Genomic DNA, 15,309 nt, shown 5'->3' with positions numbered 1-15,309 from the left:
ACTACCATAAGCCACAGAAATGGACATGTATAAGAGGAAGATACAGGTTGAGGTTTACCTTTTACCAGTAAGGAATGCTAGAAATATTGATAAGGCTGCAGAATGGCACTCAAAAAAGAATTTACTGTCAACCATTCCTTCTGCCCTCAATGTCAGGAGTATTTAGCTAAGAAAGTCTAGAAAGAACTATTTTCCTTTCCTGCATCAACTAAGTACTGCTGGAGAATTAAAGAAAAAAGACTTAGAGGGATGAATTTATTGATGGAATGTGTGAAAATAATGTCTAATCAAGACCAATGATAAATTACTGAATCAAAATTTTGACTGCATCTGGATAATGTGGAGGAATTAACAAGATGATGTGCTATACAGTTCCCTTAAGTAAAAACAGCATACATGCAAAATGTTTTCATAAATTCTTCTCCATCTTATATTTAACCCAAAATGATAAAAATCACTAGAATAAGCTTTACTTCCTTGAGTACCAATCCGGAAAAGAGACTGCATTGAGATTCCTTGCATAAATCAATTATTTCATAATGTTGTAGTTTTGAAACCACTTGATCGTATGTTTCATGCTGTGACAAATAATGTGAAGGGTATATAATTTGGATATCAGAATTGTAATTACTCAAACAAAAGATACCATTTATAACCAATCTGCTTCATTTGCCAGGTGGAGCTGTCTCCATAGCAGGAATTAAACCTTTCTGACCAATATTAATCACCTTTTCATAGAATTAGTATCACTCTTCAGCACTTAATGGTATAAATTGCTTTACAATGTTAACTCTCATAAATTTTAAAATTCTCTAGTGGGATTTCAGTGTATTCTACTGGGTAGTTATCCCACTAAATTAGAGTTTATTTACAGAAATTATTTGTTTTGTCTAGCTTTCTTTTCTCACATGGAAAATTAACAAACTATCCATTTCTTTTTTCTTTAAAGGGGGATTTAAAAATCATTATTAATTATTTAAAAATCATCATTAATGTTTTTTAGACCAGCTGTATTATTTAAAGTAGTACTTTATTTTTTTATGAGTGTTGAATTATAGAGTTAATTAGATAGTAAGTTTTCATTGATCAAAACCCTGGAAAATGTATATCTTGTTATTCATGTGAGAAAACAGTTTAAAAGCTTTTAAAAATAATAAATATTTTAGGACCTAAGAAGCCAAATTAGCATTTCCTTTAAATGATTTGAGAGCTATTCTTTATATTGAAGAACTGGCAGCCACTTATCAATTTCCTATTTAATAAAAGTTTAACTATTTAAGTGAATCTGACTGATAGGCACATTATTCCTCCAAAAACGTATGTGGCCTCTTATTTAAAGTATAGTTCATGTCAGTAGTTATACTCCTTAGAGGATTAATTGCAGAGGCCCACATGACCTCTTTCAGTTAGAAAATCCTGCCCTTGACTAAGTCATAGAAAATCCTGCCTTTTGTCTCAGCTATGATTCCCTTTTCTCACTCTTGATTCCTTCAACACATGGAATATCCCTAATACTTAGATTTGTGTTGAAACCCTTGTGAACTTTAACCTCACATTTTAGGATGTCAGGTTATGTGGACAATTAACCTTCAGTATATAAGGACAAATAATGGCCCTCTCTTTGGATAAAAAACCATGGAGACCCATGGCAGGGATAGATTCTGTGTTCTTAATTTTGTCATTGCCTTTCTCTCTGGTCTTTCAAGTTCCTTCGTGTCTCTTAAAATTATAAGGACTATTAGCCAAAAACTCCTTTAAGTAAAACTTCAGTAGACAGTTTACTCCCTTTTCATCATAGGAAGAGTCTTAGAAATAGCAGTTAGTTAATTTGGCTGACAGATAGCTACTTCGATGTCTTATTTCAAATACCTATTGATTGAATTGTATTTTTACATAAGCACATTATCAAACATTTATCCTCTGGTCAAAAGATTGATTTAGAATTATATAGATACGTAAATATGTCTCTGAGAGTCAAGATTTAAGGATTTTAGGTTTCTTTTAATCCCAAATAGAAATCCTGTTACTATTAGCACAATTAATATGCCTAAATGCTTCTATAATTTGGTTCACTTGATTTGGATAAGGGGTGGATAAATGATGGGTAATGGTAAAACTAACGTGATTTTCCTTTCACTTCCTTGTATTGGGGAGATAACCATACTGGTCTAGAAATATCTGTTCATGAGTGGTTGGTGACGGTGTACCTTTGTAAAAATGCTTGTAGAAACTGAATATCAAAGTGGGTTTTTTTTTGTCCTAAGATGTATCTGCATCTTCTCATTAAAGTACAATTTTCAGAAAGAAGGAAAGTAACTGTATTTATTTATTAGATGCCAGGAACTATGCCAGTTGTTTCAGATCTGTTTCTTGTTTAGTTCTCACAAAAATCCCATATCACGGATAATGTTATCATCAATTTACAGATTACACAATAGTCTTTGAAGAGTTAAGTACTTGGCCTACATGAAGTAGTGCAGCTGAGATTCAAAGAAGCACATATACCTTCTATTATTTCATGCTTTTCCTCTCAAACATATAATTTGGGGCAAGTTTTCCTATATTTATTTTCTAGAATGAAAGAAATTCATAGTCACATATATACTTCCCATTTATGAAATTATAGTAGAGATTATTTTTCTTCTAAAAGCTCAATGTGTTCAAAATGTAACATGCCTTCTTTGCTCTAAAAATGACTTGATTAATGGTACTAAGATTTTTGCAGTCCCCAGATGTAAAGCCTGAACATCATAGTTTACTCCTTCCTTCATCTCCCTCACCCTTCTCTGCCTCCTATCCATGACTTGTCAGGACTTAGCAGTGTTAATTATGTAATGTCTCTTATATCCATTTGCTTTTCTCCTTTTCTATTTCCTTGACCCTAGCAAGGCCCACATTCTCCTTCCCTCTTGAATCATTGCAGGAATCTACTAATGAGATTTAGCAGTTCTAGTCCTTTCCCTGCTCTAGGCCATCTCGTAACTGTTATCAGATTAATCTTTATAAAACATAGTTCTGATATTTAATGGCCCTTGAGGGATATCATTGTCCATTGACAAGCATTTACAGCTCTGACAGGTTAGCCCTAAACTCATCCTTTCCTCATCTCCCACCTTATCTCTTGATGGACCTTTGAGGTCATGATATGCCAGACTTTTTCTGGAATGCCCTGCCCTTTTTTTCTCTGATCAGTCAATTCCTAAGTATTCTTCAGTAGCTGATTAAAACACAACTTCTTCATTCTTTCTCATTGCCAAGTAGTATTCCATTGTGTATATAAACCACAATTTCTTTATCCATTCATCAGTTGATGAACATTTAAGCTCTGTCCATAATCTGGCTATTGTTGAAAGTGCTGCTGTAAACATTGGGGTACAAGTGCCCCTATGCATCAGCACTCCTGTATTCCTTTTGTAGCAACGTGGATGGAACTGGAGAGTGTTATGCTAAGTGAAATAAGTCATACAGAGAAAGACAGATAACATATGTTTTCACTCTTATGTGGATCCTGAGAAACTTAACAGAAGACCATGGGGGAGGGGAAGGAAACAAACAAACAAAAAAGTTAGAGAGGGAGAGAGCCAAAGCATAAGAAACTCTTAAAAACTGAGAACAAACTGAGGGTTGATGGGGGTTGGGAGGGTGGGGAGGGTGGGTGATGGGCATTGAGGAGGGCACCTATTGGGATGAGCACTGAATGTTGTATGGAAACCAATTTGACGATAAATTTCATATTAAAAAAAACACAACTTCTTAGTATAGATTCTAAGTATAGATTCTTAGTATAGATTCCCACTAGAATAAATCTCTCCCTCCCCTGAACTCCATGACTCTTAATCTCTACCTGTCTTGAGAGCCTTATAGCTCCCTACTATTTGGTGGTTTTCATTTTTTAGTGTTAATGTTTTATTTGTCTCCCTACCAGATTATTAATTTATAAAGAAGAACAACTGAATCTTACTCATTTCCATATGCATATTATAGTACCTTGCATATAGAAGACTTTCATTATATATTTGCTGACTGATTGATTAAATAAATCTTAAAAACAGGTAAATGATATGTATTTTGTTATGTATAGGATGAAGGTGACCAAGCAGCAAGTGTTGAAGAGCTAGAAAAACAGATTGAAAAACTGAGTAAAGTAAGCACTTTTCAGATTACAGTTAACATCTTTTTTGCAGTGTTTTAAAGATCCACCTTGTATGGGATTAGTTTTTCTGGCTGCTAACATAAAAATAAGTTTTTTATAAATAAGTAAAATGAGGAGCTCTAGAAACATTCTCACAATTAAACCTTAAAAGTTTATTAACAAGGTTAAAAGCCTAAACTTAACCAGGGCCTATATTCTTCAGCTCTTCATCTAAATACAAAATAGCATAAATGCATTGTTTTATTTCTTGAAAGTAATTGTTTTTAAAATTCAATCAAATGTCATGGTAATAGTTTCAGCATCTTATGTTTTATTCTACATTACTATATTTGTGGATTATATTTGCACTGGATTTATAAATTACATATTTACATACTTATGATTTTAAAAATTCAATTGAAAATTGAATTTCAGTAGTATTAGTGAAGTTTCAAATGGACTTCTGTAAAAAAGATGTATTTTTAAAAGTATTAGTGTTATGAGATACCTGTATATTATATCAATGTTAGATTCATCCCAAATTTATCCCAAAATTTAGCAATTTGTTGCTTAGGTTTACAGTATGAGTATAAAAATAAGCAAATACAGATACGGTCAATTACATATGTTGTGAGAGTTATTTGTTATACACTATATACTCAATAGAACTGAGCCAGTTTGTTCTGGCCAGTAAAATAGTTGATCACATTGTTTACTACCAAGCTTAAGATTTGCTTTACTATAAGATAACTGGTAAAATAAAGCATCTTTTTAATCCATGGTAACAAGACTATTCCAATTACTTTCAAATTAATTACTAACTATATTAAGTGTTACTGAAATTGAAGTCAGGCATAGAATATTTAGCTCTTTTGCTGTCTGTTCTCAGTAGTGAAATTTATCTGCTTAGTAAAGGCATAATAAGTGTAAAGTCACTTTTATATTAATTTTTAAAGCACTTGACACCCATAGCTTAATTATATGCATCATTTTTTAACAGCAACAGAGTCAGTACAGAAGGAAGCTCTTTGACGCTTCTCACTCTTTGCGTTCGATGATGTTTGGCCAGGATCGTTACAGACGCCGGTACTGGATTCTTCCCCAATGTGGGGGGATTTTTGTAGAAGGCATGGAGAGTGGTGAAGGTAGGAACTATTAATCTGTTACAAAATAATATCAAAAACCATACTTTGAAAAACCGTGTTACTTCTTCACTATAGTTTGCGCTTCCACAATCAAATTTGCTTTATGGATAAACAGTGTAAAACCTTGATTCCCCTTCCTTTTGAACTCATGCCTCTTTCGCTGATAAATATTTCCTCTGTGTTCATGATTTCTCTTCTGTCACTCTTTCTGACATCACACATAAACTGTTCTTTTCTTACTTAGTGGACAAAGATCTTTCCCTGTATTTCCCTCTATAGCTGCCTCTCTATTTTTTCTCCCTTCCCATTGTCAAATTTTTTAATATGTGGTTTATTCTTTAACCTTTGCAAAAAGTGTCCATCCTGCCAGTATCCCTGGAAATAACTCCCTTAAAGTAAGACCCTTATCATAATCTCATTCATCTTGAAATCTTGTTCATGTCTGAAATTTATGATCACTTCCTTCTTCATTAAACCTTTTTCTTTCTTGAGTTTTGTGTTAAACTACACAATCCTTGATTTTTATTTTTTATTTTTTATTTTTTATTTTTTATTTTATTTTATTTTATTTATTTATTTATTTATTTATTTATTTATTTATTTATACCTTTAGGCTATTTTCTTGCTGTCTCCACTTGTGTTATATTAACTAACTCAGTACCCAGTGCATTTATGTGCTGGATAAATGGTCTTGAAGTGAACTTTTCAGAACTATATGTTTGAGTGTTTCCAAATGTTTAAATTCTGATGGCACTGAGAGTATTATGCCAGTGCTTACAAGTTTCAGGATATAGCTATGGTTCCATGGTGATGCATGCAGGCCAAAACTTCTTTTAACACATTTTTTTTTGAATACCCATTTAATGCCAGGCATTTATAGGCACTGTAGGAGGTTGAAAGATAGATAAAACAAAATCCATGCATTGTAATACTTTAACAGTCCAGTGGAAAGAGGGGTTTGATTAATCACAGCGATGTCCAGACCCAAAATTTTATAAAGTAGTTGTTTTTAGCAACAACTTTTTAAAATAAAAATCTTTTGCAGGAGGGCAGTTAATAATGCGTGTAAAGTACTTAAAGTTGTGGCTGGCATTTAAGCATTGTTGGCATATAGTAAGCAGTGTTTTACACAGTAATATATTTCCTATGGCTTCAAATTACATGAAGTAAGAGTATAAAATCATGTATTGGAATTATATGTGAAAGTTACCCCTTGCCTTTCCAGGGCAGGAGTTGCTAATGGTATCAGGGAGGGTACATGGAAGCTTCAATTGCATTGTACTTGTTTTTAAAAATTGATGTAGATGGGTCAGCCTGTTGATTCAACAGAATAGTGTGATGGGTTCCTTTTTTAACTGTTCACATAAAATATTTTAAAATAAAAATATTTTAAGCATGGAAAAAATAGTAATAAATAAGTAAGTGGGACTACATTGGTCTAAAAAGTTATTGCACTGCAAAGGAAACCATCAGCAAAATGAATAGGTAATCTACTGAGTGGGAGAAGATATTTATAAATCATATATCTGATAAGGTACCAATAACCAAAATATGTAAAGAACTCATGTGAGTCAAAGCAGAAAAATGACTTGATTTAAAAATGGGCAGAAGATCTGAAGAGACATTTTTCCAGAGAAAACATACAGATGGCCAAAAGGCATATGAAAAGTGCTCAACATCACTAATCATCAGAGAAATGCAAATCAAAACCACAATGAGATCTCACTCACACCTGTTAGAATGGCTAGTATCAAGAAGACAAGAAATAACAGATGTTGGTGACAATGTGAAAAAAAGGGAACCTTATGCACTATTGGTAGAGACGTAAATTGGTGCAGCCACAATGGAAGAGAATATGAGGGGTCTTCAAAAAATTAAAAATGGAACTACCATATGATGTAGCAATTCCACTTCTGGGTATTTATCCAAAGAAAATGAAAACACTAACTCAAAAAGATATATGCACCCCCATTTCACTGCAGCATTATTCACAGTAGCCAAGATATAGAAACAACCGAAGTGTCCATCAGTGAATGAATGGATGAAGATGGTAGGGTCTACACACACACACACACACACACACACACACACACACCTCATGTAGAATATTACCCAGCCATAAAAAAGAATAAAATCTTGCTATTTGCCACAAAATAGATAAACCTTGAGGACATTATGCTAAGTGGAATAAATCAGAGAAAGACAAATATCATATGATCTGTCTTATATGTGTAATCTAAAAAAATAATAAAAGGAAAAGAAAACCAAGGTTATAGATACAAAGAACAGATTAGTGGTTGCCAGAGGTTAGGGGGAGGGGTGGAAGAAATGAGTTAACTGGGATTTTATTTTTGTTTTTGTTTTTGTTTAAATAAATTGTTTAAAATTTTACAAATCTTATGCAGAGCCCCAATATCTAACAAAACCAGAATTGTTCTGGTTGATGTATTTGGGGAACTCCTAGCCTTTACAGTTAGACCTATATCCTATACACTTGTTTTTCATTCCAGGGGTGGCCCCAAAGGCAACTCTAAGAAAAGTTAGGACTTTGCAAACCAGAGAGTGAATGAAGTTGGAGGTAGTCAAAGGAATAAACACAAAGTGCTTTAAAATACTCAAACCAGGAAAATGTTATATAGCCTACTTTAATAATTTACAATTTTTGGCATACATGGCCATTTCTGGCACTAGACTGTGAGGTCTTGAAGGCAGAGAGTAATATAGGCAGGAGAACTATGCTAAAATAAATAATCTGGAGCAAAGTACACATTGGATTGAGGAGAAAGGGGGCAGAGAAATCAGTCGTGGGATCATTCTGGTAGCCTAGAAAAAAAGTAGGGAGGCCCTAAGCTCAAGTACAAACAAGAAACATGGGAAGACCATGATATCTTTTTTTTTAATGTTTATTTCTTTTTGAGAGAGAGAGTGATAGGGAGGGGCAGAAAGAGAGGAGGACAAAGGATCCCAAGACAGCTCCGTGCTGACAGCAGGGAGCCCAATGTGGGGCTTGAACTCACAAACCGTGAAATCATGACCTGAACTGAAGTCCAATGCTTAACCACCCGGGTGCCCCCAGAGTGTGATATCTTGAATGTAGAATCACTATAAGAAAGATTGAATGTGATGTAAGAAAAATGAAATCAGAGAAAAATTGGATGAATTAATCCTTAATAGAAAAATTGTGATATTGGGGTGCCTCGGTGGCTCAGTCCATTGAGTGTCCAACTTCAATTCAGGTCATGATCTCGCAGTTCTTGGGCTCAGGCCCCGCGTTGGGCTCTGTGCTGACAGCTTGGAGCCTGGAGCTGCTTTGGATTCTGTGTGTCCCTCTCTCTCTCTGCCACTTCCCCACTCTCACTCTGTCTCTCTCAAAAATAAATAATAAACATTTAAAAATTAAAAAAAAAAATTGTGATATTTTAAACTGAATCAGAAAAGTCAAGAGGAGGATCTTGTTAAGTATGAAATGTTAAGTAAAAGTTTTAGTATAGAAATCTATTTTTTTATTTAAGTATAATTTAACATAGTGTTTTTAGTTTCAGGTGTACAATATAATGATTCAACAATTCTATAAATTACTCAGTGCCCATTAAAATAAGTGTACCCTTAATCCCCTTTATTTCATCCATCCCCCAACCCACCTCCACTCTGGCAACCACCAGTTTGTTCTTTGTATTTAAGAGTCTAGGTTTGTTTGTTTGTCTGTTTTTTTCTTTGTTCTTTTTTTTTTTTTTTTTTTGAGTCTTAAATTCCACATATGAGTGAAACCCTATGGAATTTGTCTTTCTCTGACTTATTTCACCTAGCATTGTACCTTCTAGGCCCACCCATGTTGTTACAAATGGCAAATTTTCATTCTTTTTTAATTTTAATTGTAATGTTTTTTTTTGAGAGAGAGACAGAGCACAAGCAGGGGAGGAGCAGAGAGAGAGAGACACACACACACAGAATCTGAAGCAGGCTCCAGGCTTTGAGCTGTCAGCACAGAGCCTGATGTGGGGCTCAAACTCATGAACCGTGAGATCATGACCTGAGCCAAAGTCAGACACTTAACTCGACTGAGCCAACCAGTCGCCCTAGATTTCATTCTTTTTTATGGCTGAGTAATATTCCTGTGTGTATGTGTGTGCATGCGCACATGCATGTGCACATGCGTATGTATGCATAGCACATCTTCTTGTCCATCCACATCTTCTTGTCCATTCATCTATTGAAGGACACTTGGATTGCTTCCATATCTAGGCTATTAAAAATAATGCTTCATGCAAAAGAATGAAACCGGACCACTTTCTTAGACCATACATGAAAATAAATTCAAAATGGATTAAAGACCTAAATGTGAGACTGGAAACCATTAAAATCCTAAAGGAGAACACAGGCAGTAACCTCTTTGACATCAGCTTTGACATCAGCTTTGGCAGCTTCTTACTAGATATGTCTCCTGAGGCAAGGGAAACAAAAGCAAAAGTAAACTATTGGGACTTCTTCAAAATAAAAAGCTGCATGGTGAAGGAAACAATCAACAAAATTAAAAGGCAACCTACAGAATGGAGAAGATGTTTGCAAATGACAGATCTGATAAAGGATTATTATACAAAATATATAAAGAACTTATAAAGCTCAACACTCAAAAAACAAATAATCCAATTTAAAAATAGGCAGAAGACATAAATAGACATTTTTCCAAAGAAGACATACAGATGGCAGATAATGAAAAGATGCTCAGCATCACTCATCATTAGAGAAATGCAAATCAAAACTACAATGAGCTATCACCTCACACCTGTCAGAATGGCTAAAATTAACAAGAAACAACAAGTATTGGCAAGGATGTGGACAAAGGGGAACCCTCTTACACTGTTGCTGGGAATGCAAACTGGTACAGCCACTGTTAAAAACAGTATGGAGGTTCCTCAGAAAGTTAAAAATAAAACCACTGTGCAATCCAACAACTGCACTACTAGATATTTTCCCAAAGAATACAAAAATACTAATTCGAAGGGATACATGTACCCTGATGTTTATAGCAGCATTATCTACAATAACTAATTTATGGAAAGAGTCCAGGTGCCCATCAACTGATATATATATCACTTCTTTATACATACACACACACACAAAATGGAATATTAGTCATAAGAAAGAATGAAATCTTGCCATTTGCAATGATATGGATGGAGCTAGAGAGTATTATGCTGAGCAAAATAAGTCAGAGAAAGACAAATACCATATGATATCACTCTTATGTGGAATTTAAGAAACAAAACAAACGACCATGGCGGGGCGGGGCGGGGCGGGGGGGGGAGAGAAGCGAACTAAGAAACAAACTCTTAACTATAGAGAACAAACTGATGGTTACCAGAGGGAGGCGGTTAGGGGGGTTGGGTTAACTAGGTGATGGGGATTTAGGTGTGCACTTGTGATGAGCACCAGCTGTTGTATGTAAGTGTTGAATCACTAAATTATACACGTGAAACTAATATTTCACTGTATGTTAACTAACTGGAATTTTTTTAAAAAACTTTAAAAAATGCTGCAATAAACATAAAGGTGCATATATCTTTAGAGATTTAATTTAAAATTATAAAATTACAGAAAAAAATATTATAAAATTGTGAGTCACTGAGGTGCACAGCCTTGGTAAAGCTTAAGAGCAATAAAGTGCCCGATGACTGACTTGACCTTAGCTACAAGAATCAAATGAGAACCTTAAAAAAAAATCACAAAACCTGAGCCCTACCCCAGACCAATTACATATTGTTCGATTTGACTAAGGTCCACATTAATCTCAGTCACCTGAGCTTGTAAAGTTGAAGTTATCTAGGATGTTTGCTTTCCCTTCAAAATGTCTAAAGTCAATCTCTGCAACACTGCTGAAATCAGTTCTTTCTTAATATATATGTGGATTATTACAGCTGCCCCCAACTTCTCTCTATACAATCTCTTCCTTCCATTACATTCTGTCATCATATCATGTCTCTGCTTCAAAACCTCGAAGGACTTCCTACTGCCTATAAGATGATGTAATAAGTCTTTGTATAACCTGGCATACAAGCATTCATGGCCTTCTATAAATCTGACTTCAAAATGTCTTCATACTGTTCCCCAATATGAATTTACATAGACCAATCTACTCACCACTGCTTAACACATGTGCATTCTTCCTACTTTGCATACTTTGTTTTGCTGAGTTCTGTTCAATATAACGCTAATTTGCCTTTTCTTTAATCATTTTAAATTTCACCTTTCTTGATCCAGCTCAAGTTCTAGCCTTTTTATAAATTCTTCTCCAGCTTACCTGTGAACTCCTAGAAAACCAAATAATTGTATCATTATCTTGGCAATTGATATACATTCAGTTTATTTATATTATTTAAGTTTTATAGCCCTTATATGTACAACTTTTGATTCTACGTAGTGTAAAACATTGTACTTTATGTATCACAGGCACATTAAAAATACTTTAAGAAAGTAAGTAATTAAATGTCTTTATCAGGTTTATAAGAATAGCTTACAGGAAACTTTTTAATTTGAGGCCTCTCAAATTAAATAACATTTATTGAATTTATAGTTACTGGACCTCAGTTTCTTTTCAGGTCCCACAATTTAACCTCTCTGGACCCTGATTTTTCTTTCTACAAGAGAATTGTAATAGGCTCTGTATAAATTCTTTGGTTATTATCATGTCAAATAATGAATTTAAAAGAGGTACAAAGTGATATATAAATATTAATCATACTTTATACTATTATTTGTGGTCATTGCATAGTACAGCGGAAAAGGAGGAATAAATTTTCACCTAAAGGTTTTCTCATAAAGGTTTTATTAATTCGCTGATAAATGTGCATCTGCTATATTATTCTAAGTGCTATGAAACTTATAAAATAAATAACAGATGTAGATTCCTTCTCTTTATCTTACAGCTAATTAAAGTAGAAAAAAACCTTTATGATTTTAATCAAGTGTTTAATCTGCACTTGTTTTGTGCCTTGTACTAAGTACTATGGAGATACAAAAGAATCAATTAACCTGTTTCCAGAAAGAGCTCACAACCGAATTGGAAAGATATACCATATATGAAGACAAAGAACAAAAGCATATTAATATGTAATATAGACAAATACTATATCTGGGAGGCAAGGCTGATAAAGATGAATAAGTACCAACTAGTAGAAACGACCATAAAATACTGGATATTAAAAGTTAATACAGGGGACACCTGGCTGGCTCAGTCAGTAGAGTACATGACTTTTAATCTCAGGGTTGTGAGTTCAAGCCCCATGTTGGGCATGGAGCCCACTTTAAAACAAAAGTTAATACAATATTAACGATATGCAATATTCTATTCCTCTCATTTGTCACTTTTTAAAAGTTATCTAAAAACACCATCTATTCTTAATAAAGTTAGGTTTAACAACATTCATCTATTTAAAAGTATGAATGCACAAGCTTTAAAAAATAAATGTCCAAGTTTTTTTAAAAATCCCTAAAATTATCTTTATCCTCAATATTATAACAAAAAAGAAATCAGGTCTGGGATTACCTCCAAAGAAAATTATTAATTAAATTCAGGGTGTTCGTGTAAGATAACCCATACCATGAGTGAAACACTTGGTGCTAATAACAAAGTTTATCAGTATGGTAACTCAAGAGTAGAGCACATAACAAAGCACACAGGATCTTCTAAGCCCCCATGTTGGTTCCACAAGAGTGTCGTCCAGTTGCAGCCTAGACAGGCAACAAGAACACCCAAAGAGAGAGATGCCTTCTTTCACACTCTATTTTTTTAGCTTAGTCCAAGAGGAGGTAGAAAACCCTTTGTTTCTCTAAGGAACAACATATTACGTGTGTGTGTGTGTGTGTGTATGTATGTATATATGTATATATAAAATATTTATATAGGTCCTATATATATAGGAATTCTGTACCTGGGAACAGCAATAGGGAATATGACTACAAAGGGCAGGTTCCACATACTGAGGGCCTTGGGAACAGTGCCAACATCAGCCAAAGGCCCTACTGTCCATCTGCAAACCAGCTCAGTGACTAATCTGGCTTTCTGTTGGGCCTCTGGGAAGAGAGAAGGAAGAGAGCCCCTGTAGCCATTTAGCTAAAACTGAGGGTTTATTCTGCTTCAGTCTACCCTCTGACCCTTGTGACTCAGTAGGTATATGCCTTCACTAGGTGGAACAGTTATCAGTTGGATTTTAAATGGTGCCTTCTGAAGGAGAAATCAGATAAGCCAGAGAAATTCCAAAACAAACAATATTGCACAACATCAATTACCCTGAGCAATCTGCCTATAGTATATTCAACAAATGGTCCAAAGCTATGCATTTATAATATTACTCGGGTCAAGGAATCAGTGCTATTTTTGTTCAGTGATAACAGCCCAAGCCTTCTCAGTGGTAGTGTCCCTCAGTGTAGATGATTTGGGGTCATACCCTCAGCTTCATGGGTGCCTATTCAAGGAAGGAGCCCTTGTGCAAAGTAATGAAAGCTCGTATCCCTACATACCTGCCATCTTGCAGGTAGGTTTGATGCTGACCCTAGAGATCACAGCTGGGAAAGTTGCCAGTGCCTTTTAGATTTTGAGTCATATAACACCACACTCTAACCAAATGAGCTAACCAGCCAGTTAGTGCCATTATAAAAGGTCTCATAGTTATTCCCAAAGTATGTAGACAGTATTATGTCCAGATAGGAAGTAGGAAGGCCTTGCTTTTCACATAAGAAAACAAGTTCCCCTGGATCACAGAGAGTGCCAGCCAGTCTGGTTCAATGCTACATTTTGTATCTATGTGGCATTTATGTTTCCCTGGGGTTAGCACACTGCCAGTGTGCTGTTAGCCAGACTCAACTGTAGGTCTGAAGTGGGGAAAAGTGCTACCAGGTGGCCCTGATGGATCACTGGGAGCTGAGATGTCAGGATATGAGTGTCCTTCTGCCTCTAAGAAGATACAGGGAGTTTTACACAGCATAATTAGTAAGGACAGAATTATGGATAGCCCGAACAAATGAGGACTCTGAAGTAATGAGTAATTCCTATGACACTGTCTGGGAGTAGAATACACAGAATGTCCTCCATAATTAAGAAGGTTGAGGATGACAAATACAACATCCTGATAGCTTTGAAATAAGTGTCATTGTGTGGGATAGCTGTAGAGGATTATTCAGTATAGTTTGTTAATATCTGTAAGAAAGGCAACAGGAGAATCATTCATGCTATATTCACCCTCTCACCTTCTGTGGTCAGTTATGTTTATGCCCATGCCAAGTCCATCATTATCTTCAGTGGTGATCTATATGGACTGTCCTTTTTTTCTGGAACAGTAAGTTCCACACAAAACCAGGAGGTGCCATTTTCCCACCAAAGATGTCCTCCAGACAGAATATATTGTATGGGTAAAAGGACTACAGCAAAATCTCCTGCCTGTAGAGTGAGTGCACAACAAAAATTTAAAACTGTTGTAACAAAGAGAGAATAAAAATTACCATTCCTCTGGGTGTAACTTTCAAATGTCATCTGAAAAGTAGGAGAATATTGACATTTGTGTCCATCCATTCATCTGTAATATGAACAACAGTAACTTCCCAGCCACCTGTTGAAAGGTGCCAAAAAAGGAGAGAAATTTTGAGGTATAAAAACTCAGGGTCCTGGCATAGCAAGTATATTCTCCATTTCTGCTCTTCAACTCCAATATGCCAAGGAACTTCACCACAGTGTAAGGACCTTTATGAGGTATGAGAAGTGCTCAAAGTATAAACGGAAGAGGACAGCCAGACTGGGACAATGTACGGAGGTCACCATGGAGGGGTGTTGGTGCACCCATCTTTTAGAATATCATTCCAGCATTCTGTACTGCCTGTAGAGAAGAGGGAACACGGACAAGTCAGCCACTCAACACTATGTTGGCAAGCTTTGGCAACAACTGTGAAAGGCATTCCAATTGTTTGTATTATTTCTGGAAATCTTACCATGTGATAAATATGCTTCAGTCTTAATAGTATTATATGGTCCACACATGGAGA

The 15,309-nt window shown here is 35.2% G+C and overlaps 1 protein-coding gene across 11 annotated transcripts in view; it reads left to right on the top strand.

Moving 5' to 3' along the window:
* Positions 1 to 15,309, top strand: part of BAZ2B (bromodomain adjacent to zinc finger domain 2B) — a 328,314-nt gene that overhangs the window by 275,365 nt on the left and 37,640 nt on the right. For all 11 annotated transcript variants that reach the window (XM_045479949.1, XM_045479956.1, XM_045479948.1 and 8 more), the window contains 2 exons: positions 4,082 to 4,144; positions 5,133 to 5,277. In XM_045479949.1, the coding sequence (XP_045335905.1) occupies positions 4,082 to 4,144; positions 5,133 to 5,277 (208 nt within the window). The remainder of the gene's footprint in view (positions 1 to 4,081; positions 4,145 to 5,132; positions 5,278 to 15,309) is intronic.

This window comes from Leopardus geoffroyi, chromosome C1, assembly GCF_018350155.1.
Source record: "Leopardus geoffroyi isolate Oge1 chromosome C1, O.geoffroyi_Oge1_pat1.0, whole genome shotgun sequence".
In the NCBI taxonomy this organism is placed as follows: domain Eukaryota; kingdom Metazoa; phylum Chordata; class Mammalia; order Carnivora; family Felidae; genus Leopardus; species Leopardus geoffroyi.
Note: the sequence above shows the minus strand (reverse complement) of the source record. Positions and strands in the feature narration are given on the sequence as shown.